Source organism: Delphinapterus leucas, chromosome 14 (assembly GCF_059928025.1).
Source record: "Delphinapterus leucas isolate spDelLeu-1000000601 "Yukka" chromosome 14, BTC_Dleu_Yukka2, whole genome shotgun sequence".
NCBI lineage: Eukaryota > Metazoa > Chordata > Mammalia > Artiodactyla > Monodontidae > Delphinapterus > Delphinapterus leucas.
Window position 1 is genome coordinate 8,049,823 of NC_143142.1, and position 26,250 is coordinate 8,076,072.

Below are 26,250 nucleotides of genomic sequence, written 5' to 3' on the forward strand. Positions count from 1 at the left end.
TAATTTATTTTTTATATTGATTGCCTGTTGAAATTAGGGTTGCCAGATTTGAAAAGGAAGCCCATTTAAATTTGAATTTCAGGGCTTCCCTGGTCTTGCAGTGGTTAAGAATCTGCCTGCCAATGCAGGGGACACGGTTTGAGCCCTGGTCCGGGAAGATCCCACATGCTGCAGAGCAACTAAACTCGTGCACCACAACTACGGAGCCTGCGCTCTAGAGCCCACGAGCCACAACTACTGAACCCGCGTGCCACAACTACTGAAGCCCGTTCGCCTAGAGCCTGTGCTCCGCAACAAGAGAAGCCACGACAGTGAGAAGTCTGCGCACTGCAACGAAGAGTAGCCCCCACTCGCTGCAACTAGAGAAAGCCCCTGCGCGGCAACAAAGACCCAACACAGGCATAAAATAAATAAATAATAAATAAATTTATTAATTAATTTGAATTTCAGATAAACAGCAGATACCTTTTTTTACTATAAGTATATCCCATATAGTGCACGTGATATACTTATGCTAAAAAGAGTTTTTGTTCTTTATCTGAAATGTAATGGGGCATGCTGTATTTTTTATTTGCTAAATCTGGCAACCCTAGTTGAAATGATAAAATTTTGGATATATTAAACAAAATGGATTATTAATATTCACTTCACCTGTTTCTTCTTACCTAGTAAAATGTGGCTTCAAAAAAATTTTAAAGTACATATGTGGCTCACATTATATTTCTATAGGACAGTGGTGTTCTGGGTTATTCATTTCACTTTTGTTTGATTATCTTCTTAGGGTATATTCTTTTTCTTTTTCTTGGCCACGCTGTGCGGCTTGTGGGATCTTAGTTCTCTGACAAGGGATTGAACCCGGGGCCACGGCAGTGACAGCACCGAGTCCTAACCGCTGGACTGCCAGGGAACTCCCATTAGGGTATATTCCTAAATGTGGGATTGTTAATGGGGAAAGTACTTGTGGGTATTGAATTCTAATTCTCTTTGAAGCTTAGTGGGAACTGAGGTGGCCATAGGAATGAAAAGGAGTTGCCTGCACATCTGCCTTTAGCTCCCCAATCTGTGGATGTTGAGTGGGGTTCTAGAGTTGACTTTCCCCTACATGGGCCATAAATATAAATGTCATTTATTAGACCACAAACCGTGCTTGCAGACACAGCAACTTGAAATAGCCCAGCCAGGTCCCATGGCTGCTTTGAACCTGCAGAGGAAATGGTGGCTTTGCCTGGCTACCGCCTGCTTCCCTCCTAGCTGAGGAATTGCTCCACAGGACGGATTAGGGTTTATAGAGGGCATGGGCTTGGCTTTTTTTTTATTTATTTATTTATTTATTTTTTTATACAGCAGGTTCTCCTTAGTTATCCATTTTATACATATTAGTATATACATGTCAATCCCAGTGTCCCAGTTCATCCCCCTACCCTTCCCCCCGCCACTTTCCCCACTTGGTGTCCATATGTTTGTTCTCTACATCTGAGAGCATGGGCTTTTAAAGAAACACACTTACCACTACTCACTGTAGTCTCAGAATTAATGGAGGGGTCCAAACCAGCCTCTGGGGGAAATCACTTCAGGACCACAAATGTGCCCTGTCTGGAGTCACTTAGCCCACTCCTCAGGGGCTTCTAGGCATTTTTTTTAAAAAAAGAAAGCTCTGCCCCTTCTCCTCCCAAGGCCTGGAAACAGGAAGCTGGCTTCTGGTGGGAGTAGCCCTTATTTAAGATTCCCTTGGAGGACTGGTTTATAAGCACTGGTCTGTACGTAAGTTGGGCGTGGATGGTATCAACATTGGTGGGAGAAATTGGAGCCCTTAGGCTGGTTGGGAAAGAGTGGGGGAGGGAGAAGTAAGAGCCTTTGACGTCTAACAGTGCTTGTGGGGTGCCAGGCTTTTTTTTAAACACCTTATAATGAAACAAATAGAACTCACATACCTTACAGTTCTCCCACTTAAAGTGTACAATGAAATGTTTTTAGTATGTTGAAAATATTTAGAGTTGTGCAACCAACACCACAGTCTAATTTTGGAACGTTTTCATACCCCCTTAAAAGAAGCCCCATTAGCGGTCAGTTCCCACTCCCCCAAGCCGCGCCTCCCCCAGCTGCTGGAAACTTTGTCTCCATGGATTTGCCTATTCTGGACATTTCATATAAATAGAATTGTACAGTATGTGGCCTTTTGTGACTGACTTCTTTCACTTAGAAGAACGTTTTCAAGGTTCATCCAAGTTATATATCTTTCAGTATTTCATGCCTTTATAGGGTTGAATATATTCCACTGTATGGATGCACCACAGTCTGTTTAATCATTCATCTGTCGATGGGCATTTGGACTGTTTCTACCTTTTGGCTATTGTGATTGATGATGCTATGAACATCCATGTACAGGTTTTTATGTGAACATATGTTTTCATTTCTCTTGGGTAGAAACCTAGGCATAGAATTGACTAGTCAGATGGTAACTCTACATTGAAGTTTTTGAGGAACTGCCTGTTTCTCAAAGTGGCTGCAGCATTTTCTATTTCTCCCAGCAATTATAAGAGTTCCAGACTTCTCCACATCTTTGCCAACACCTATTATCTGTCTTTTTTTTTTTTCAAAAGCACATTCTCTGCATTCAAATACCTTATTCTTTTTTTTTAAATTACTAATTAATTTATTTTTGCTGTGTTGGGTCTTCGTTTCTGTGCAAGGGCTTTCTCCAGTTGTGGCAAGCGGGGGCTACTCTTCACTATCACGGCCTCTGTCTCTGGGGAGCACAAGCTCCAGACGTGCAGGCTCAGTACTTGTGGCTCACGGGTCCAGCCGCTCTGGGGCATGCGGGATCCTCCTAGACCAGGGCTCGAACCTGTGTCTCCTGCATTAGCAGGCAGATTCTCAACCACTGCGCCACCAGGGAAGCCCTATCTGTCTTTTTGATTAGAGTCATGCAAGCACAATCGTTTTCTTTTTAATTTAGTTAGTTTTCTATAAGTTATTTGAAGTTTATTGTATGAGTTTGCAAGGGCCGCTGTGACAAAGTACCTCAGACTGAGTGGCTTAAATGACAGAATATTAATTTTCTCACTGGTCTGGAGGCCAAATGTCTGAGATCACGGTGTTAGTTGGCAGGATGTATTTTTCTTTCTTTCTTTCTTTCTTTCTTTCTTTCTTTCTTTCTTTCTTTCTTTCTTTCTTTCTTTCTTTCTTTCTTTCCTTCCTTCCTTCCTTCTTTCTTTCATAGAGCTGAAGAGTCTTTTTTTAAAAAAATTATTTATTTATTTATTTATGGCTGTGTTGGGTCTTCGTTGCTGTGCGTGGGCTTTCTCTAGTTGTGGCGAGCGGAGGCTACTCTTCATTGCAGTGTGCAGGCTTCTCATTGTGGTGGCTTCTCTTGTTGAGGAGCACGGGCTCTAGGCACGTGGGCTCAGTAGTGTGGCACATGGGCTCAGTAGTTGTGGCTTGTGGGCTCTAGAGCTCAGGCTCCGTAGTTGTGGCACATGGGCTTAGTTGCTCTGCGGCATGTGGGATCTTCCCGGACCAGAGCTCGAACCCATGTCCCCTGAATTGGCAGGCAGATTCTTAACCACTGTGCCACCAGGGAAGCCCGGCAGGATGTATTTCTTCTGAGGACTCTTTCCTTGGCTTGTAGATGGCTGTTGTCTCTGTGTCTTCACACCGTCTTCCCTTTGTGTGTGTCCTAATCTCCTCTTCTTATAAGGACACCAGTCATACTGAATTTGGGCTCACCCTAACGACCCCATTTTAACTTAGTTACCTCATTAAAGACCTATCTCCAAATACAGTCACATTCTGAGGTGCTGGGGGTTCAGACTTCAACATATGGATTTTGGGAGGACACAATTTAAGCCCATAACATGTATTATAAATTATACAAAAAGGAATAAATAACATAATAATGAATACCATGACTCCCCCCTGCCCCCACTCAGCTCTAGAAATAAATTATTGCCAGTATAACCAAAACCCCCCTGGGTATTCCTTCTAAATGTATGCAACAGTTTTTAGATTTTATTTAATTCTTACATCGAGGCTGGGAGGGGGTTAGGATTGTCTTCATGATGCAGCTGAAACTAGGGACTCAGAGAGGTAGGCTGGTAAGCCTGGGGCCACACAGCTTGTGAATCTAAGGTGTTCATCCCCAGATTTGTCCCTGCGCCTGAGGAACTCAATGAAACGTGGTGGAGGGCAGGGGGAGGGGAGGCTGGCTGCTATATTTATGCATTTCCTGGCTGGTGGGGTTAAAAAGTTAACAGGAAGGGAAGAAGTAAGTAAACGACTGACTGCCTGGGCCGCCCGGGGTCTCTTGATTCCCAGGTTTGCAGTCGGCTTCCTCCCAATTTGATGCAGGTTGGGTTGAAAGATCAAGGGTGCTCATTGAGGCTGTCAGGATGCAAAGTCGGGATCGGTACTGGGTCTGGCTCAGGTTACTTAAGTAATTAATGCTAAATGATGATTAGCAAGAAATGCTTTGATCTCCCACCTTGCCTCCCGGAGAAGAAAGTCCCTTTCTGGAACTGATCAGGTGCCGTGAGGTCATTTCTGATGTGGTGTCTTTCAAATCAAAGATGCTACTGAATCACCCTCTGTCACAGTTCCCCTGATTGGCCGTTTTCCCCAGTAGTGATGGATTTGTTTTGATCCGTCTGTACTCTGGCCACTTCCTTTTATGACCAAGTGGTAGGATTTGGGGGCCTGTCTGTGACCTTAGAACCAAGCTGAGGGAACTGAACTTCTTTGAGGCCCGACTTCTGACCTCAGCCTTATTAGCAAGTTGACCTTCTGCCCACCAGCCAGACGCTTGTACTCAGCCAGCTTGTGGGTTGGTTCGCAGAGAAGGAAACCGAGGAAGGAGGTTAGATGAAGCTTTCCTGGAAAGCGAGCATGTTGATGCATTTGCTTCTTAATCTCTAGTGGCCAAACCAGGCTGCCTCTTGAATTTCAATTATTGGCAGTTTTTCCTGAGTGGAAGAGCAGAGAGGCTGGAGAGTATACCAGTAAGAACCCTGACGGGGACGTGGGGACAGCCCTCTTCAGCAGTTAGTGGATCAGCTCCCTCACGGGGACGTCACAGGAACCACAGGAGGAAGTCACACACACACACCTGATGTCTGTGTCACCCTCAGTTCTGCTTTGTTTCTCTTCCCCTTCCTCCACACTTGGTCATTCAGATCTGGGAGGCCTGAGAAGTCTGGGGTCCCCCAGGAGTGACACGCAGCCTTTCCCTGAAGGACAGGCACATAAGTCTGTAAAAGAGGCCCCCATGTACTTCCTGTCCCCACTCTGCCCTGCTCCCAGCTCCTGTCTCCCCCGAGTAATTAAGCTGATGATGTACAGTTGAGGAGGGAGGATGACTGCCATTTATAGTTGCCTCCTCAAGGCCAGTTAATTTTCTAGAAAGGCAGTGTGGCCTAATGAGGACCAGTCTTCAGGATGGTGGCATCTGCTTTACCTGGGGAACGTTTCTGTTTTGTTTTTTTTTTTTTTTGCGGTACGCGGGCCTCTCACTGTTGTGGCATCTCCCGTTGCGGAGCACAGGCTCTGGACGCGCAGGCTCAGTGGCCATGGCTCACGGGCCCAGCCGCTCCGCGGCATGTGGGATCTTCCCGGACTGGGGCGCGAACCTGTGTCCCCTGCATCGGCAGGCAGACTCTCAACCACTGCGCCACCAGGGAAGCCCCTGTTTTTTTTTTTTAATACAGTTTCCTGGGCCCTACTGAGACACTCTGATTCAGTAGGGGTGGGTGGGACCCGGGAATCTGCACTTTCTAAATGCTTCACAGGTAATTCTCATGCACAACTAGGGTGAACTCTGGGCTCAGATGCACCTGGAGATGGACTCTTGGCTCGGCCACTTACTAGTTGTGTGGTCGTGGGCAAGTCTCAGGCTTAGTTTATTCATCTGTAAAAAGGGCCGATAGTGCCTTTCTTACAAGTTCGCTGTGAGAGGCTGTGAAGATTGTTGGTGGTCAGGGGATGCCACGGTTTCTTACAAGCTGAGACCCAGGTCTGACCAGTTATTTGAGCTCGGATTCCAAAATCCTTAATGTCTGAACCATATGACAAGGATCCCATCAGGGCCCCCCTTTTTTTAGTGGTGTGAACTGAAGCCAGAAAGTGGAAGTTTGTAGAGTCACCACGCATGAGATCCAGGCAGGAGAGAACAGTAACCTTCCCTGATGGCTTTTTTTTTTAATAAATTCATTTATTTATTTTTGGCTGCATTGGGTCTTTGTTGCTGTGTGCAGGATTTCTCTAGTTATGGTGAGCTGGGGCTACTCTTTGTTGTGGTGCGAGGGCTTCTCATTGCGGTGGCTTCTCTTGTTGCGGAACATGAACTCTAAGTGTGTGGGCTTCAGTAGTTGTGGCACGCAGGCTCAGTAGTTGTGGCACGCGGGCTCAGTAGTTGTGGCACGCGGGCTCAGTAGTTGTGGCACATGGGCTTAGTTGCTCCGTGGCATGTGGGATCTTCCTGGACCAGGGCTCGAACCCGTGTCCCCTGTGTTGGCAGGCAGATTCTTAACCACTGCACCACCAGGGAAGTCCCCTGATGGCTTTTTGTAGATAGAGTCTTAACTGTCTTCTCCCTGTGTCTTTGCATTGTCTTCCTTCTGTATGTGCCTGTGTCCAAATTTCCTCTTTTTATAAGGACACCAGTCATATTGGATTAGGGCCCTAATGACGTCATTTTGACTTGATCATCTCTGTAAAGACCCTGTGTGTAGGGGCTTCCCTAGTGGTGCAGTGGTTAGAAATCCGCCTGCCAATGCAGGAGACACGGGTTCGAGCCCTTGTCCAGGAAGATCCCACATGCTGTGGAGCAACTAAGCCCGTGCGCCACAACTACTGAGCCTGAGCGCCACAACTACTGAACCCTAGGTGCCTGGAGCCCACGCTCCGCAACCAGAGAAGCCATTGCAATGTGAAGCCCATGCAATGCACCGAAGAGTAGCTCCCGCTCGCCGCAACTAGAGAAAGCCTGCGCACAGCAACGAAGACCCAATGCAACCAAAAAAAAAAAGACCCTGTGTCTAAATATGGTCACGTTCCGAGGTGTTGGGGGGGTAGGGCTTCATCATGTGAATTTTGGGGCAGACACAATTCAGCCTGTAAACTTGTCACACCTTCAGTGACTCTCCATCTTCTTTATTTTTAAAAAAAATTATTTATTTTTATTTTTGGCTGGGTTGGGTCTTCATTGCTGTGCGCGGGCTTTCTCTAGTTGCGGCTAGCGGGGGCTACTCTTCATTGTGGTGCGTGGGCATCTCTTTGCGGTGGCTTCTCTTGTTGCGGAGCACGGGCTCTAGATGCGCGGGCTTCAGTAGTTGCAGCACGCGGGCTCAGTAGTTGTGGTGCACGGGCTTAGTTGCTCTGCGACATGTGGGATCTTCCTGGACCAGGGCACAAACGCTTGTACCCTGCATTGTTAGGCGGATTCTTAACCGCTGCGCCACCAGGGAAGTCCCTCCATCTTCTTTAAAGTCATCTCCCAAATACTTACCCTGGCCTTGAGGTCCCATGACCCCAGTTGTCACTCTGCCTTAGAATCTCATGCTGGCTTCTCTTCTCTACATTGCAGGGGAACTGAATTACTCCATATTTTCCATCTTCTTGACAGTCTTGGCCTTAGCTTATACTGTTTTCCTTCTGGGAATGCCCATCTTATTTTGCCACATACGAATTCTCTCTGTCTCGAGGCCCAACCTAGTTCCTTCTCTGCCAGGAAGCCTCCTGAGCTGGATGTCTTCTAGCTGTGCCTCCAGATCCTCTCCAGCCTCCTCAAGCCTTCTGTGTGGGCTGCATCAAAGAGGTTCCTTGCATCTCTGGCTTTTGGTTGGGCTCAGCCTAGGGAGGGAGGTACCGGCAGGAGATGGGAAGACAGGAGGAGAGAGAGGCTGGGGTATTTATTCCCCCAGCTTTCTCCCTATGGGATCATTGCAGGTTGGCTGTCTCCTTCCATTGGGGACCACGGCTCCTATTTCTTGTCCTTCTCCAGCTTTTCTCTCTGAATTTCTGGTAACAAAGGGAGGTAATAGCTCATCACTGTCCTTAGGCCTGGGATGCATCACCATGCCTTGCTGGCTTCCGTTAACCCCACTTGTACTCTGCAAATTGAGCCTCTGTTAAACTCCCCTCCATGACCTGGTGTGAGGGTGCCAGGATGCCATCCATTTCCTGTCAAGATCCTGACTGGTAGATAGACTTCCCCCATTTCTCCCTCTGCTGGACATCCACATTCTACTCTGCATTTTGTTGAATATCTGTCTTAAGCTTCCGTTATCTTCTTGAGACGGGAGCTCATCTTATTAATTTTTTCTTTATCCATTTTTGTATCCTGTCATGCAAGATTGCTCCCAGAAAATGTTTATTGAATGAATGAACTTGATAGCAAAGTTTCCCCAGAGCTTCTAAAAGATGAAGTTGTATTCATCAGTTCATTGTTTGTCCTCTTTCACCTGCTCTGCAAATGCTTCTGAGTCATCTCGTTGGTGAGAATAAGTTTCTCTCCTTACTTTAATTTGTGTGTCCCAGTCCCAGCCAACTGTTAAAAGAACGGTAAATAGAAGAGAACTAAGAAGGGCTCTTGGTATTCCCTGGACCCTTTTGTCCCTCACATTTAGGCATCTCCCTTTATCCTCCTGGACTTAAAAAGATCTTATCTCTCACCTGGAATTTTTCAGCCATCATCTGTATCATTTTAGAACCACTTTATTGGAACTTTAAGACAGCGTTCAGCTGAAATAACCTGTAATTAAAGTCTGCAGCCCAGGATTTCTTTCTTAGTCTGATAACCTGCTCGGCTGTCTGTGTTGATAATGCCAAAGACAAATTTTTGGAAAGCAGTTGAGATATTGAGGGCTCCTGCCTTTGGTGCAGTAATTAGAAAGCCAAGCAGGCACTGTAAATGATTGCTTGCCATTATCATGGTTATATTTCTGGAACAATGGTCTATCCTTCAAACTTTTCTTTTTGTCAAATGCCATTGTATATTTCCCTATTTTAAAGGAGAGTACTTGATCATTGACATTGGGAATAAGTTGTCTTGTTCTCCCCACCACACTCACTACCCTGCCTCTCTAATTTGGCTTTGTTAGGACAGTGGATATGTGTGCAACCAAATGATGTTGTGAGATAATCTGCTGCTTCCCAAATTTGGGTGATCTAGAGAAAAAAGGGGCACAATTATGTGAACACAGGTGAAACATTTGCATTATTTAAGTTTGATTCTTGTTACAAAGGTGGGAAGGGGAAGTATATTTATTGGGACAAGGGGAACTTTATACGCAAAGAAAGTAGGTGGGAAGTGAAAGCTATAGTAAAACCTGCTCTAAACCACTGAACTTCTCCACCAATGAATGTAAAGGACTAAACAGCAAAGCACTTTGCAGGAGTGAAGAGATAGTCTCACTTATAAGATTGATTTTGTTGTTGTTGTTATTTAGATTCATTTCTCTCTTAGTTAATGTTTATGGTACAAGATGGCAGGAGGGGCTGGGTTGGGGACTGCCCTGAGGAAGCTTGTTGATTTGAATGTTCCCAATTGATTGATTCTTCTGTGGGAGGGTGTTGTTTCTTTGATTTCTTTTCATTTATTTATTATTTGTTATTTATTTATTTATTTAAATGGCAGTATAGTTGATTTACAGTGTTGTGTTAGTTTCTGTTGTGCAGCAAAGGGATTCAGTTTTATATATATAAATATTATATAATTTTCAGATTCTTTCCCATTATAGGTTATTATAAGATATTGAATATAGTTCTCTGTGCTATACAGTAGGACCTTGTTTTTTATTTATATATAGTAGTTTGTATCTGCTTATCCCAAACTCCTAATTTATCTCTCCACCCTCCTTTCCCCTTTGGTAACCATAAGTTTGTTTTCTATATCTGTGAGTCTGTTTCTGTTTTGTAAATAAGTTCATTTGTATCATTTTTTAGATTCCACATGTAAGTGATATCATGTGATATTTGTTTTTCTGTTTGACTTACTTCACTTAGTATGGTAATCTTTAGGTCCATCTTTTTTTTTTTTTCCCGGTACGCGGGCCTCTCACTGTTGTGGCCTCTCCCGCTGCGGAGCACAGGCTCCGGACACGCAGGCTCAGTGGCCATGGCTCACGGGTCCAGCCGCTCCGCGGCATGTGGGATCTTCCCGGACCGGGGCACGAACCCGTGTCCCCTGCATCGGCAGGCGGACTCTCAACCACTGCGCCACCAGGGAAGCCTAGGTCCATCTTTTTATTTTATCTTTTATCACATCTTTTTAAATTGTGGGGAAAGATATATAACATAAAATTGACTATTTTAACCATTCAGTGGCATTGAGTACATTCACATTGTTGTACAACCATCACCACCATCAGTCTCCAGATCTTTTTCATCATATGAAACTGGAACTCTTAATCCCTTAAACACTAACTTCCCATTCCCCCTTTTTCCAGCCCCTGGTAACTTCTATTCTACTGTTTGTCTCTGTGAATTTGACTCTTCTAGGTACCTCATATAAGTGGGATCATACAGTATTTGTCTTTTTGTGACTGGCTCATTTCACTTAATATAATGTCCTCAAGGTTCATCCATATTGTAGCTTGTGCCAGAATCTCCTTCCTTTTTACTTTTTTTTTTTTTTTTAAGAAGATGTGGGGGGTAGGAGTTTATTAATTAATTAATTAACTATTGCTGTGTTGGGTCTTCGTTTCTGTGCGAGGGCTTTCTCTAGTTGTGGCAAGCGGGGGCCACTCTTCATCGCGGTGCGCGGGCCTCTCACTATCGTGGCCTCTCTTGTTGCGGAGCACAGGCTCCAGACGCGCAGGCTCAGTAGCTGTGGCTCACGGGCCCAGTTGCTCCGCGGCATGTGGGATCCTCCCAGACCAGGGCTCCAACCCGTGTCCCCTGCATTAGGAGGCAGATTCTCCACCACTGCGTCACCAGGAAGCCCTCTCCTTCCTTTTTAAAGCTGAATGGTATTCCATTGTATGTATACACCACATTTTATTTAACCATTCATCTGTCATTGGACAATTCGGTTGCTTCCACCTTTGGCTATTATAAATAATGCTGCTGTGAACATGGGTGTATAAAACTCTTTTCAAGTCCTCATTTTCAATTCTTTTGGGTACATACCCAGAAATGAAATTGCTGGAATCATAGAATAATTATATGTTTAATTATTTGAGGAGCTGCCATACTGTTTTCCACAGTGGCTGTATCAATTTATATTCCCATCAATAATACACAAGGGTTCCAATTTCTCCACATGCTTGCTATTGTTATTTTCTGTTTTTTTGTTTGTTTGTTTGTTTTCTGATAATAGCCATCCTAATGGGTATGCTATTTCTTTTTAACTAACTTAATTTTTTATGCTGAAGTATTCTTTAGAGAATTACAGACATCATGATAATTCCACCCCTAAATACTTAGGTTTGCATCTCAGAAAAAGAAGAATATTTTTCTCCATACCTGAAATTATTACACCTAGCAAAACTGACAATTCCTCCTAATGCTGGGTCATATAAATTATCTTTTACAGCTACTTTTTCCCAACCAGGATTCAATCCAGGTTCTTCATTCTCTCTTTTAATCTTTACCTTTTCAGGATATTGATTGGTAGGGAAGATGGAACCATGCCCTGAAGAATATCTCACTTTATGCATTTGTCTGATTGCTTTCTTGTGGTGTCATTTAGCTTTTTCGCTGTCTCTTGTAATTTCTGTAAATTGGAAACTAGGTCTAAAGGCTTGGTTAGATTGAAGTTAAATATCATGGATTAAGATGATGGTGGTCTGATTATTCCCCCATTATTCAGTTATGTTCATCCCTGTTTTCCTCCAGAGCATAATCTGGAAGGGAATACGTGGTGCCCGTGTTTCCCTCTACCATTCAGTTTCAATACCAGTTATCATTCTTTCCTGTATGAATAATTTTATCAGGAGATGAAAATGAAGCTTTGGGACTTCCCTGGCGGCCCATTGGTTAAGACTCCCCACTTCTATTGCAGGGTGCGCGGGTTCAATCCCTGGTGGGGGAACTAAGATCCCACAGACAAAAAAAAAAAAAAAAAAAGAAGAAGAAGAAGGAAATGAAGCTTTGAAGTTTTTTCTGTAGAGCTTTTCCTCATCAATTGGAGCTACCCTTAAATACAGTTCCTCCTGATAAGGCAGCACACAGGCTTAATTCTTTCCCTTTAAATACCAATTTTCAAACTAAGGAGTTGGTATAATAGCTGCTTAAAATGGTGACAGATGAGTTTTGTCAGACTTTTTCTATTTTGAGTGTCATGGTAAACTCGTGAATTTTCATAGATCCAGGGGGCTTTTAGAGGCAAATTGGCCTGCTGGAGATGAGCCACTTTTAAAGGAAAGCAAGAATGTAAATGAAGAGAGTTCCTTGGGAACAGCCAAAGTGTGTATGAGTGTGTGTGTGTGTCTGTTCCCCCCATCCCTACTCCTGACCATACCAACCTGTGTGTATTTGCATTTGTCAGGTGTCCCTAAGTGAAAGGCTTTCAAGTGCAGTCAGAGCCCATCAGGTCCCCACAGTGACTGTTAGCAGCTCATTTAAGAGGTGATTCAACTATCATTTTGGTTTGGTTAATTTCAACCTGCTCCAGGACTTAGGGGCTACATTTCCTAACCAGGTTACCTTTTAGGAATAGGAACTAAGATCACTCTTAAAGGATGACTGATGAAAAGAAAAAAAAAAAAAGTATATATATATGTATATATACACACACACATACACACTTTTTAAAAATTGAAGTAAAATTCACCTAGCATAAAACTAACCATTTTAAAGTACGGATTCAGTGATATTTAGTATATTCAGAATGTTGTGCAAGCATCACCTCTTTCTAAATTCCAAGATGTTTTTATCACTCCCAAAAGAAACCCCATTCCCATTAGGGGTCACTCCCCATTCCCCCTCCCCCCACCCAGCCCCTGGCAACCACTAATCAGCTTTCTGTCCCTATGGATTTGTCTATTCTGGATATTTTATATAAAGGTAATTATACAGTATATGGCCTTTTGTGTCTGGCTTGTTCCACTTAGCATCATGTTTTCAAGATTCATCACATTGTAGCTTGTGTCAGCACTTCATTCCTTTTTATGGCTGAATAATATTCCATTTTATGGATAGAAACCATATTTTGTTTACCTATTCATCAATGCACAGAATTTGATTTGTTTCCACCATTTGATCATTGTGAACAGAGCTGCTAACTTTAATCCTCTTAAGCCTCTTTACTGTATGCTTTATCATCCCATTTTGAGTAAGCTTTGGATTTGGTCTTTTGGGTGCTCTGGTAAGGAAGGAAACCAAGGGGGAGATTTGGTCTTGTTAAGAGAAATATTTTTAAATTACAAAAGTCCCGGTTGTAGGCCCGAATTATACTGGCATTTTATGTATTTTTAGCCCCTATTTTCTGGGGGTGGGGGGTGGGATTGTAAAGTGCATCCATTAATCTTGTCTGAATTGTCTGAGGGCTCAGCCTTAGCCTGGAGTTTTGTAGGGAAATGAATGGAGAAGGGAAGTAGCTTTCTAAGGTCAGTGATTGAGTTGGAAATGGGGTGGATGGTGGGAAGCATTTCTCAGATCTATGCCAGTCACCTGTTAAATTAGCTAATTAAAAAAAATCCTGTGCACAGTCACAAATCTTCCAGGGAACGTAAATATTCATTGGTTGATCTTGGTAATTTAAGGAGACAGTATTAGGAGAGGAACCCTATTTAATGGAAAGCTTGGTCTCTTTAAAGGACCCATGTGACAGATATATGTGGGTTTTAAATGCTTGTGGAATGATTCTTCAGGGGGAAAATAAAAAGCAATTAAATAACATTAGTAATTTCCTTAAGAGAAATCACTGTAGCCCTTGGTCTGTCATACGGTCACTCTTTGAACCATAGTTTTATCCAGGCAACCCTGGAATTAGTTCTAAATTGCTGTGTGACACGATGCAAAAATTTCTCTTATTTATGTTTTATTAGAGAAATAACTCTGCAAAAGACCTTGTCCTTGTGCTGTTAATGGGGAAAAACCTATGAAGAACAGAGACAAATAGTAAAATAGCTGAAGCATGCATTCTCTATTGCTTGTTAAACATACATTATTATGTGTATTAGGAAGCAACCCTTTGTATCATTTCTGTTCCTTCCTTAGGGACACGTTTACAAATGGTGTCCCTTGGTTCAGGAGCGTGCCAGCCAGTTACTGGTCTGGACACAGAGAATTCATTCTCTTTCCCTGACCCGATCCTCTGGAAAATAATGTTCCCAAGCTTTAGCCATGCCCTTTGTGACATGGGCACAAGGAAAAGGGCCACGTGCCAGGGAAACCCTCCCCTATGGATCCCAGATTTCCAGGGGGCACTTATCCAGTCTGTCCCTTTGCCTTCCTGTTCCTGGATGTGGGGATGGAGAGGACTGGAGGGGATGGCTGCCCTCTTCCTTTTACCTTAGGTCACTACCTGTCCCTGCCCTGGGACAGCCTGCAGTGCCCTTCGGTGGCTAAGTCTGGGCAAAATCTCTGGGCAAAATCTCTGGGCAGACTGGGATCACTCCCGGTGTCATGATCTGATAGGCAGACCAGAACATTAAATGACACTCAGAGAGAAAGCAGGGAAATGGGTGATGGCTGTGACTGAGGCTGACTTGGCTTCCATCTGTTTTTGTTTTATTTCCTCGCCACTTGATGAGACTTCTGGATCCTCCTGGTTCAGGACAAGCACCAGTGTCCTGGTGGCATCAGCTTTGGGGAACTCTTTCTAAGAATGTAAGCCTTGGCTAAGTGGAGCTGGGAGACCATTCAGTTCTTAGGGTCACTTGAAAAGGAGGTCAAAAGGGAGAAAGGACGAGCCTAAGGCACAATATAAATGCTAAATTTTAAGGCAGCAGTTCTACTGTGCAAATGCTGGCGTAATGTATTTTATATACAGTCCAGCACACTATTAATACAAAACAAACGTTGGATAGTTGTGTGTACCAGTTAGCTAAAGGAAGCTTGATCGAGGAAGTAGCGATGTTAAGAGGCCCTTTGCAAGTGTCAGAAAAGGAATTTTTTTTAAAGATGTTAGAACGGTGACTGCTGGCAGGAGCCTTGTTAGAGTCTGGAGAGGACCCACCTCCTTCCCCATCAGCCCCCACAGATCCATCAGACAGCAGACTGGTTACCAAAACCATACCTACCCGTCCTGAAATATCTGAACTAAGAACACAGAATTTGCAGAATTTAGTAAGGGACAGTTAATTTTGTGCGTAAGTCTGAGTATTTCACTTGGATTAACACTGGTTTCACTTGGCATCCTCCTCTAGTCTCTGGCATGAGGCATTGGTGCGATGTGATTAACAGCCCAGGCTGCAGACTCCAGCTGCTTATGGGTTCAGATCCAGGTCCTTTCACTTCCTAGCAGCGATGTGCCTCAGTTTCCTCATATGTAAAATGGGTGAACAATGGAACACTCCTCTCGGGGTTGTGTAAAAGAATAAATGAGATGTATCTACACCACACTTCACATGGGGTCTAGCCCTTCAATCATGCTTAGTAAACATTTGCTGCTGTTATTGTCCGGACCCCTGGAGGGGGTCTCTGGATGGTGTTATGTAAGGAACCCTGGGCTTCAGAGCTACCTCCTAATTTTCTTTGAGCCTCAGTTTCCTTACCTGTAAAGTGAGAGGGTCTGGTGAGGCCCCTTCTAGCTCAGAAATGATGTGACGGAAGGAAGTTTTGTGTTAGCTGCAGCTTCTGTTTATCAACACTTTCCCTTTCTCTTCTTTGAACTATGATAAATGAGAACTTTTTACTTCCTTAAATACAGAAGTGAGCCTTTGAGAATTCTCAGAAGAAATCAGCCCAAAGACAAGTCTAAATATTCTTGCACTCCTGATACGGAATGAGAAAGACCTTTGAGAAAAAGTCCTGTTTCCATACCTCTCTTGAGGTATTATGATATTTGTGTATCTCTGTACCCTTGCAGTTTTGACCAATTACAGTGAAGCGAAAGCATGATTAGCATTTTTTTCAGCCTCTCTTTCTTTTAGGGACTTCCTTCTGGGTGGAGTGGCCCCTAAGAGGTCATGGGATACATCAGATACAGACTTCAGTCCAGACAAGGTAGTTTTATAAAGGCTGAGACTTTGGGGGGTGGACTGAGATGGAGGGGGGTGTATTCTTTTCAAAACCACAAGTTTTTGTTAACCTTGAGTGAATTGTGAAAAATGTAAGAGGGGAGAAAGGAAACTCAGAACAGGTAAAGAGCAGGTCTGCTGGGATTTTTTCCCCATAGTGTCAGTGGGTGTATACATTTCAGAGGGACTTTAAATCCACTCAGTAAAACTGACATCCCTATTTATTCACTCCTGTAGACTCCCTGCTAGAAGCCTTCTGAGTTTTATGTCCACTACACATTCTGCCTTCCTTGAAAGCCCAGGCCATGACCTGCCTGTGGATCCCTTCTGTTCTCAGAGTGGATTTCATGGCCAGTGGCCTGGGCATGACTAACAGTTGGACGACACTGCACAATTGGTCACCAGATTTCACAGCTAATGAGCTTTTTCTTGGGAAAGCCTCTGATCCTTTGGTTGGGCAAACCTTCCCATTTTACAGATGAAGAAACTGGTGCATGTATGCATGTTTAGTGTCACCTTGGACATTCCTAGTTAGATGATGAGTATGCCAGCTACCTAGCTAAGTCGCTCTGCTCCTTAGCTTGAGTTTACCTGTGGTTTTGATGCTTATAACAGCATTGATCACTCTAGCTAATGGTCACTGAGCTCCTCCTTCAGAGTAAGGGCTGCTGGCATAAGTGCCCCCTAGACTTTTTTTTTTTCCAGTTAAGAGTTTTCTGCAAGGGTGGGCTGCTTTAGGAGTAAGCATTAGGAATGTTTCCAGTTTAAGAATTTAGAAACCCACACCTTCTGGGCCAGCTTCAGGCGCTTGCCAGTCTTCTGGGAGACTGGGTTCTGGCCTGCCCTCACCCCTTCCGAGATCGACCCCTGGGCACCTCAGGAAGCGGGGGTTCCTGTCCAAGAGAGTGGGGCGCCCACCTCAGGGAAGAGTGCATTCATGGTGTTCTGTCTGGCAGCCTCCAAGGCAGGCAGCTCGATTGGAACTCCTGTCTGTACCACCCCACGTTTTACGCTGATTCCCTCGCGACCTGAAAAGGCAAACCTGAGGGTAGAAGAGGGCAACGTTAGGGGACCAGCCCAACACAACTGCCGGCGTCCTGGGGAACTGGCTCCCCAGACTGTACCCGGGCCAGCGGGCCTGCAGGGGCTACGGGACTCCCGGGTTCGCAGGCATACCAGGTCCTGGTCCCAGAGCTTGTGCAAACCCGAGAGCCCGTGTGCCCGCTGCTGGGGGGCACAGGGACCCGTGCCTGGTGTCTCATGCAGGGCCACTCCCTGTGACCGTGCACCCCGGGGCTCCTGCGAGACGCCCCGCAGGACCACACAAAAGACCCCACCCCAGGTCGGGCGTGCATTTCCTGTTAGAGCTGCGGCGGCGTGCAGGCACCCATGTGCACCCCGCGGCGCGCGAGCCGGGCGGGGCGCGGGGCACGCCCCCACGCAGCCCCAGTCCCGGAGCTCCGGCCGCGAGGGGCCGCCCTCGGCGGGCCCGCCCCCGTGTCACCGCAGGCCGGGCTCCCTTTGTGTGCGGCCCGAGCGCCGCGGCCGCGCCATTGGCCCGCCGGTCCGGGGGGCCAGCCCCTTCCTGGATCGCCTCATGCATATGCATGAGCCCCCCGGCCCTCCCCCCGCCGGCCCCTCTCCGCCCCCTCCCGCGCGGGCGTGTGAGGCGCGCGGCGCGGCTCCCTCCTCGCGGGAGCCCGAGCCCGAGCCCGAGCCCGAGACCGAGCCAGGGCGAGCCGAGCCTGCTCCGGGCGGGCGGAGGCGGCGGCGGCGGCGGCGGCGGCGGCGGCGGCGGCGGCGCCGCTCCAGCCATGTCAGCGCGCGCGAGCCTGGGCCCACCATGAGCCATGGCCATGTCCGTAAGCGCCGAGGACGACGACTATGAATCGGAGCCGGACCAGGTCGGTGGCCCGGGGTGGGGCTGAGGGAGGGACCCGCCGCCCGCCTGCCCGATCTCCCGGACCGAGTGACTGACGCGCCCCGGGCGGCCGCGACGCCTCCGCCGCCGCCACGATGAGGAGAAAGTTTTGCAGCCGCCGCCGGCGGGGCTGCCAGGGCCGGGCCCGAGCGGGGCTTGGAGGAGCGCGGCAGGCCGGCAGTCGCCCGAGCGCCGCGGGCCCCGCAGCCGGCCGGGGCAGGGGGCGTGTGCGAGCGTCTGTGCGCGAGGGTGGCCGGCCGTGCCGCGGGGACAATGTGGGCCTCGCCGTCGGGCGGGCCCTGCGGGGCGCGGGCCACGGCCCGCGGGCAAGTTGCGGGCGCCGGCGCGGGCGGCCGGGTGCGCCTCGCCCTCCCCTCGCGCCCTCGCCTGCGGCCCACGCGCGTGCCGGCCGCCTTGGGCGCACCCGGACCTGCGGGCGCCGGCGCCTCCTTCCTTTCTGTTTCCGAAGTTGCACCGGGACCCTCGGCCTCTGGGCTGGAGGACGCCCGCGGCCCGGAGGGTGGGCGGCCCGGGGCCGGTGGGCCCGACGGCCCGAGCTTTTGTCTGGGCGCCGCGCGCCCGCCGCCCACCGTGGGCAGACGGAGACAGGAAGGGGTGCGAGGCTCGGGCCGGCGCGGGGAATCCGGAACCCAGCGAGTCCGCTCCACGGCGGCAGCGGCGAGAGGAAGCCGTGACCCCAGATGGCAGTATTTGGCCTCGGTTGGATCTAGAAGGGAAAGCAACCTCTCTTGGGACCAGGGGGGAGAAATCTGTATAAAACAAAGCCCTGGGTGTGTTTACAGCGTGAATTTACTCCGGGAAGATTCGTGTTTAGGAAGCAGGGGAAGAAAGTTGATTTACGAAGTAGAATCTGCACGATATTTGAAACGGTACGGGCTAGGTAGACTTGTCTGAGGAATAAAGCATTAGACGGGTTGAGTTATCGTGTGGACATGACTAGTTGAATAAGATGCTTACTTATAAGCTCGGGTGCATTTCCTCAGTGGAATGAAGATGTTTTGGAATGTTGAGACCGAGATGTAGAACGTTTCTTCCTTCCGTCAGGCGTCGTTGAGGAAGTACTATATATGCTGCATTTAAATCGTAACACACATATTATTAAGTGGTTTTATATGACAGAGGCAAAGTTAAAGTGTATTTTCTCAGTTTTGTTGGACGTTTTTCAGGCTTATGTATATTACGAGGTGATCCTGAATCTCACTTGTCTTATGGATCGGGGGAACCCCGAGACAGCCCAAACGGTTTTGGCTTGGAACTTTCATCAAGTCAGTAGGACAGCACGCGAACGGTTCTCAGTTTTTGCTGCTTAGTTCATACCTCAACTCTTGGTCTGAAAACTTTCAGTTCAGTTTGGATCTGCCTAATCCCTGCCAACAGTGTACGCTTTCTGCATCTGGTCATTCGTAAGACCTTTGTATTCAGTGTTAACTGCACTTTGGTGTTTCATGGGTGAGGTTCCTGTTACCTGTTTTGTTTTGTTTTGTTTTGTTTTGCGGTACGCGGGCCTCTCACTGTTGTGGCCCCTCCCGTTGCGGAGCACAGGCTCCAGACGCGCAGGCCCAGCAGCGGCCATGGCTCACGGGCCCAGCCGCTCCGCGGCACGTGGGATCCTCCCGGACCGGGGCACGAACCCGTGTCCCCTGCATCGGCAGGCGGACTCTCAACCCCTGCGCCACCAGGGAAAACCTTGTTTTGGTTTTTTAATTCGACCACACCCTATGGCCTATGATAGATATCATCTTTGACACTACATCAGATAGGACTCCTTATGTCTCCTTTTCACTTACTGCCACTCCTGAGAGAGACTTCCATCACGTGAGGACCCATACTTCCTGTAGCTGGATTTGTTCCCTCCTCCTCGCATCAGTCAGCTCGATCGCGGCACTTCTGGAGTTGTTAGCAACTTAAGTTCTTCTGGTTGCCTTGTTCACTTTATTTATTTATTTTATTTATATTTTTGGCTGCGTGGGGTCTTCATTGCTGTGCACTGATTTTCTCTAGTTGCGGTGAGCGGGGGCTCCTCTTCGTTGAGGTGTGTGGGCTTCTCATTGTGGTGGCGTCTCTTGTTGCAGAGCACGGGCTCTAGGCGCACGGGCTTTCAGTAGTTGTGGCTCACGGGCTCTACAGTGCAGGCTCCGTAGTTGTGGCTCACGGGCTTAGTTGCTCCGCGGCATGTGGGATCTTCCTGGACCAGGGCTCGAACTCGTGTCCCCTGCATTGGCAGCCGGATTCTTAACCACTGCGCCACCAGGGAAGCCCGCCTGTTCACTTATAAGATGATGCTACCACTCAGGTACATTGAGGGAGATGACCTCTAAGCCAGGCCACTGGGCAGCAGGTTTTCCCCATAGTCCCAATAGAGAAGTTGGCTGTCAGCCATGGACCCTGCATTTGCCGACCCTCCAGGCGGCGGCTCACTGCTGCTTGTCTCCCTTAACCTTTCCTCAACTTTTATTAGCCCCACAATTTCTTGGGCCTGAGAAGAGTGGCTTCCTCTAAGGACCTCTAAGGCATCTGTGTCTTTGAAATTGGAGCCAGGGCCTCTGGAGTCTGTAGCTCGCAGGCTGTAGACCCCACTCTTCTCTAAAGGAGTCTCCTTCGGGCTTCCCTGGTGACGCAGTGGTTAGGAATGCGCCTGCCAATGCAGGGGACACAGATTCGAGCCCTGGTCCGGGAAGATTCCACATGCTGCAGAGCAACTAAGCCCCTGTGCCATAACTACTGAGCCTGCGCTCTAGAGCCCACGAGCCACAACTACTGAGTCCACATGCCACAACTACTGAGCCCGCACGCCTAGAGCCCGTGTTCCGCAACAAGAGAAGCCACCACAATTAAGAAACCCGCACACTGCAATGAAGAGTAGCCCCCGCTCGGTGCAACTAGCGAAAGCCCACGCACAACAACGAAGACCCAACGCAGCCAAAAATAAATAAATAAATAAATAAATAAAAATTAAAAAAAAAAGCCGTCTCCTTCAAGGAGGGGTGGAAGTCTTGGAGTGTAGGCTTGCAGGTATGCTCGGCCACCTACTGTGTGAAAGGTCCCAGCGGAGACCCTGTTGGGACATTTCTGTTGCCCAGTCTGTCCCTGCAGCTGAGCCTAGCCCCTCATCCTTCATCAGAATTTTGCCTGCTCTGTCTTAAAAGCCTGTGTCCTTCCCTTGTCCCCACTCGAGGCTGGTGTTCAGTCCTGGGTGGTATCAGGCTCCCTTATGCCTGTCCTGCTGGGCTGGCCTGTCTGCCCCATGCCTTCCCACAGCAGCTTGGGTTTCCGCTGCTCCAGATGTTGGGCCCAGGGCAGGAGAGACCCTTGGCTGGGCCTTCTCCCATGGACTTCCTTTGCTTCTCCAGTGCAGAACATGCTGGAAAATTCTTCAGCTCTGCTTTTTAGTTTGAGGAGATGCCACTCAAAGAAGGACTCTTAGTAAGGAGAATTCCATCTTGTGTTTTTTTAACCCCTGAAATGAAAATAGAATTATTCCTTTTTTTAAAAAAATTTTTTACTAAAAATGATTACTGCCTGTTTGTTAAAAAAAATAATTAGAGGGAATTCCCTGGCAGTCCAGTGGTTATGACTCCGCACTTCCATTGCAGGGGACATGGGTTCTATCCCTGATCAGGGAACTAAGATTCTGCATGCCGTGTGGTGTGGCCAAAATAAAAAAGAAAATTAGGAAATTATGCTGAAGAAGATCTCAGAAATTTATATGGCTATAACCACTGTGTTACTCATTATAATTGCTTAAAGAGTGAAATTTTCATATGGGTCCCTGAAGCTTCCCAAAATTACATGCGAAAGTTTTGTGACTTTGTGCGTAGGGGCATTTTTCTAGGGAAAAGGTCCTTAGCTTTCCTCAGATTCTCCAGAGGTCTGCCTATCCCCTGGGTTTCTGGTAGCTCCTGTGTTTTCATTCTCTTGCTCCTTACTCTCAGGATGTAAACAAACCGTAAGCCCTCCCTGGAGTCTGCAGGTGTGTGTTAAGGGCCCTGCAGCACAGCTAAAATCCAGCTTTTCCTGGGATATCCATTATACTTGAAGATTTGGGAACAGACATGATGTTGAAACAAATTTGTTGTACAGTTGAAGGTAACGTTAGCACGACAAGGAATTCCACGCTGTTTGGGGCTCTGGCTACCCTTCATGGGGCTAAGTGTCGGTGTGCTCCTGTTAGCAGCAGTTTGGTGAGGAACAAAGAACTGTCTGAATTGTAAAAACAGACAGCCACGTTTACTGTTCTTCTCACTGACTCCTCTTGACAGTTGAAACTCTAGCCCGCTGCCTTCTTGAAACTCTTCCCTGGCTCCAGTGATGCCACAGGCTCCTGCTGCTTTTCCTGCCTTTCTGGCCATTCCTTAGCAGGTTGCTCTTTTTCACCCGGCCCTTGGATGTTTTCAGTCTTGAAGGTACTGCCCAGGACCCTCTTTTCACTCTGCCCGTTCTCCCTGAACAACCTCGTGGACTTAAGTATTAAGTAGTTCAGCACTACGCGAGGCTGATCCCCAGCTGTGTATCTCAGCGCCGGTCCCTCCTGGCTGCTGCTGGCCACCTTCCTTGGACGTCCCGTGGGTCCCTCAGATTCCACGTGTGCATGGTGGTTTCTAGTTCTCTCTCCTGAGCCCCTTGTTCTTCTGTTGCTCAAGCCCGAAACCTCAGAGTCTTCCAGGACTCTTCCTGCTTGCATGCTCCCTGTGCAGTCAGCCTCCTGGGTCTTCTAAACCGGCTCTGCTTCTAAAACATCCCTGAATCATCCCCTCCTCCTCATTCCTTCTATGGCTTCTACTCAAGCCTTCATAACTCTCATCCCGGACTACTGTAGCATCCTCAACTCATCTCCCTGTCTTTCATCTTGCCCACCACCAAAAAAATTCACTCCCCCCAGTGTTGCCAAAATACGATCATGTTGCTCCTGCATGTAAGTCCTTTAACTGCTCTTACAGGGGCCACTATTTCTGTAATGTGGCATACGGGGCCTGTAGGTTTAGGCTCCTGCCACTTCAGGGCAGTTTTCCAGCAGTCATATCAAGCTATTCCTTGAATGTGTTACCTGGTTTCACATCTCTATCTTACTCTTCCTTCTGCCTAGAATATTCACTCCCTAACCCCACCCCTACTCCTGGCCTGCAGTGTCCTATCCTCCCTCTAAGACTCGTTTTAGTCACCACCCCCTGTGTCTGACACTTTTCCCAGCCTCCCTTCCCAGTGAAATGAGGCATTCCTTCTGGGTCAGCATTGCCAGAGCCCAGGCTTTAGAGCCATCACCTGGGTATCTCGGCTTCTCATTTATTGGCAATATGACACTGGGGAGACTACTTAACTGCACTGTGCCTCAGTTTCCTTATTTCTAAATGGAGATGATAATAGTTCCTACCTCATAGGTTATCGATATAAATATTGAAAAGAGTGTTGCTTCAGCACATGTTAGCTTTTGATATTATCATCACTGTGTTGCAGTGTGTTTATGTGGTAACATGTCTTTCTTCCCCCAGACTGTAGTGCCTTTGAGAGTATGGAACAAACACATCTTACTCATCTTTGTAGTCCCAGCACCTAGCATTGAGTCTGTACATAATTCACAGCCAGAAAACAGTTGGGTGGGTAGGTGGGTGAAAGTGTGAGTGAGGGGGTGAATGAATGAGTCTGTAGCATAGATCACATGCTCTATTGGCTAGTGATGTCGAACATTTTTTCATGTGCTTATTGCCCATTTGTATATCTTTTTTTCGGGGGGTGGAGAATTATCTGCTTAAATCCTTTGCTCATTTTATTTATTTATTTTGGGCTGCATTGGGTCTTTCTTGCTGCGTGCAGGGTTTCTCTAGTTGCAGTGAGTGAGGGCTACTCTTCGTTGTGGTGTGTGGGCTTCTCTTGTTGCAGAGCACGGGATTTAGGTGCAGGGGCTTCAGTCATTGTAGCACATGGGCTCAGTAGTTGTGGCACACGAGCTTAGTTGCTCCGCGGCATGTGGGATCTTCCCAGACCAGGGCTCGAACTCATGTCCCCTGCATTGACAGGTGGATTCTTAACCACTGCGCCACCAGGGAAGTCCTCCTTTGCTCATTTTAAAATTGGGATATTTGTCTTTCTATTGTTGAGTTGTTTTATACCTTAAGGATACAACCCTTACCAGGTGTATAATTTGCATATAATTTCTCCCATTCTTCTTACTTGATAGTGCTCTTTTAAGCACAAAAGTTTAAAAATTTTTTTTATACTTATAATTGTGTCTTTTTTTTAAACATTTTTATTGGGGTATAATTGCTTTACAATGGTGTGTTAGTTTCTGCTTTATAAAAGTTTAAAATTTTGAAGTCCAGTTTATCTTCTTTTGTCACCTGTGCTTTTGGTGTCATATCCAAAAAATCATTGCCTCATCCAAGGTCATGAAGAGTTACCCTTATGCTTTCTTCTTAGAGTTTATGTTTTAGCCCTTACATTTAGGTCTTCTATCCATTTTGGGGTTAATTTTTTATATTGTGTGATGTAAGGGTCCAACTTCATCCTTTTGTATGTGGATATCCATTTATCCCCACACCATTTGTTGAACAGTCTGTTCTTTCCCTACTGAATTGTCTTGACAACCCTGTCGAAAATCAGTTGGTCATAAATATTGTGAGGCTTTATTTCTGAACTCTCAATTCTAGTTCATTGATCTGTATATCCATCCTTATGCCACTACCACACTGTTTTGTTTACTGTAGTTTCATAGTAAGTTTTGAAATCAGGAAGTGTAAGTCCTCCAACTTTGTTCTTCATTTGCAAGATTGTTTTGGCTATTTCAAGTCCCTTGCATTTCCACATGAATTTCATCTTAATTTTTAAATTTTATTTTATTTTTGGCCATGCCACACGGCTTGCGGGATCTTAGTTCCCTGACCAGGGATTGAACCCAGGCCCCCTGCAATAGAAGCGTGGAGTCCTAACCACTGGACCACTAGGGAATTCCCTCCACATGAATTTTAGGATCAGCCTTTCAATTTCTGCAGATGAGCCAGCTGTGACTTTCGTCGGGGTTGCATTGAATTTGTGGACCACTTTGTTTCCACTTTAGTTGGAAACTTCTCTGTTGTTTCCTTTAACAATATTATCTTTCAGTCCATGAACACGGGATATCTTTTCACTAATTCAGGTTAATCCAAGTAATGTTAATTCCAGTATTTTAGAAATGAGGGATTGAAGGTTCTGCCCATGAATATTCTGGAGAATAGGATCTGATAGGAGGCACTTAGTTAATATTTGTGGAATGAAATGAACTACCTCAATAGTACTCCTTTTTGTTTTTTTTAGTTTTTATTTTTGGCTGCGTTGGGTCTTCGTTTCCGCTCACGGGCTTTTCTCTATCTCTAGTTGCAGCAAGCAGGGGCTACTCTTTGTTGCGGTGCACGGGCTTCTCATTGGGTGCTTTCTCTTGTTGTGGAGCATGGGCTCTAGGCGCACGGGCTTCAGTAGTTGTGGCACTCGGGCTCAGTAGTTGTGGCTCGCAGGCTCTAGAGCGCAGGCTCAGTAGTAGGTGGTGCACAGGCTTAGTTGCTCCGCGTCATGTGGGATCTTCCCGGATCAGGGCTCGAACCTGTGTCCCCTGCATTGGCAGGCGGATTCTCAACTACTGCGCCACCAGGGAAGCCCAATAGTATTCCTTTTTAAATTTTATTTTAAAAAATATTTATCAATAGTACTCCTTTTAAGGACGATATTTGAGAGATGTTGATGGAGAAGAAGAGTTGGAATACTAAGATTTGTGTGTATGGGTGTGTGGACTCAATTTTCCTAACCAGATGGAGCTGAGGATATGCGTTCTGGGCTGATAAAATCAACAAACGGCTTTGGGGTTTGGGAGGCTGGTTTGTATGTGAAGTCAGTGGATGCCATCATTCCCTTTTGCTGAGAAGAACATTTCAGGCTGAAATTAACAAAGGGGCATTCTGGGTTACTTGAATGAATAGATGCACAGGTAGGATAGAGCAGAATTGAGTATTGGTTTGTGAACCTTTAGATGTCACCGAAAAGAGGTTAGGACAGAAGCCAAAACAAGGCTTGTTTCACCTTCCCTAATAGAGACCCTTCGATGTCTTTCTTACCTGTTGATTTTCTCAGTGGTCTTTAGGAGTATCCTGCATTACAAGTGTTGCTCAGTTGACTCCTGACCAGCAAGCTGGCCCGCGAAGCTGCAGGCAGCATCAGCTTTTCTAGCTT

The 26,250-nt window shown here is 46.8% G+C and overlaps 1 protein-coding gene across 10 annotated transcripts in view; it reads left to right on the plus strand.

Moving 5' to 3' along the window:
- The window catches only part of KDM2B (lysine demethylase 2B), a 122,395-nt gene that overhangs the window by 71,945 nt on the left and 24,200 nt on the right, over nt 1-26,250 (plus strand). Inside the window, exon 1 of one of the 10 annotated variants that reach the window (XM_089894461.1) lies at nt 17,889-18,022. The exons of the other annotated variants lie outside the window; for them this stretch is intronic. Coding sequence (XP_089750587.1) covers nt 17,969-18,022 — 54 coding nt within the window. The 5' untranslated portion in view covers nt 17,889-17,968. Of the gene's footprint in view, nt 1-17,888; nt 18,023-26,250 lie in introns of those variants that run through there. 10 annotated transcript variants of the gene reach the window in all.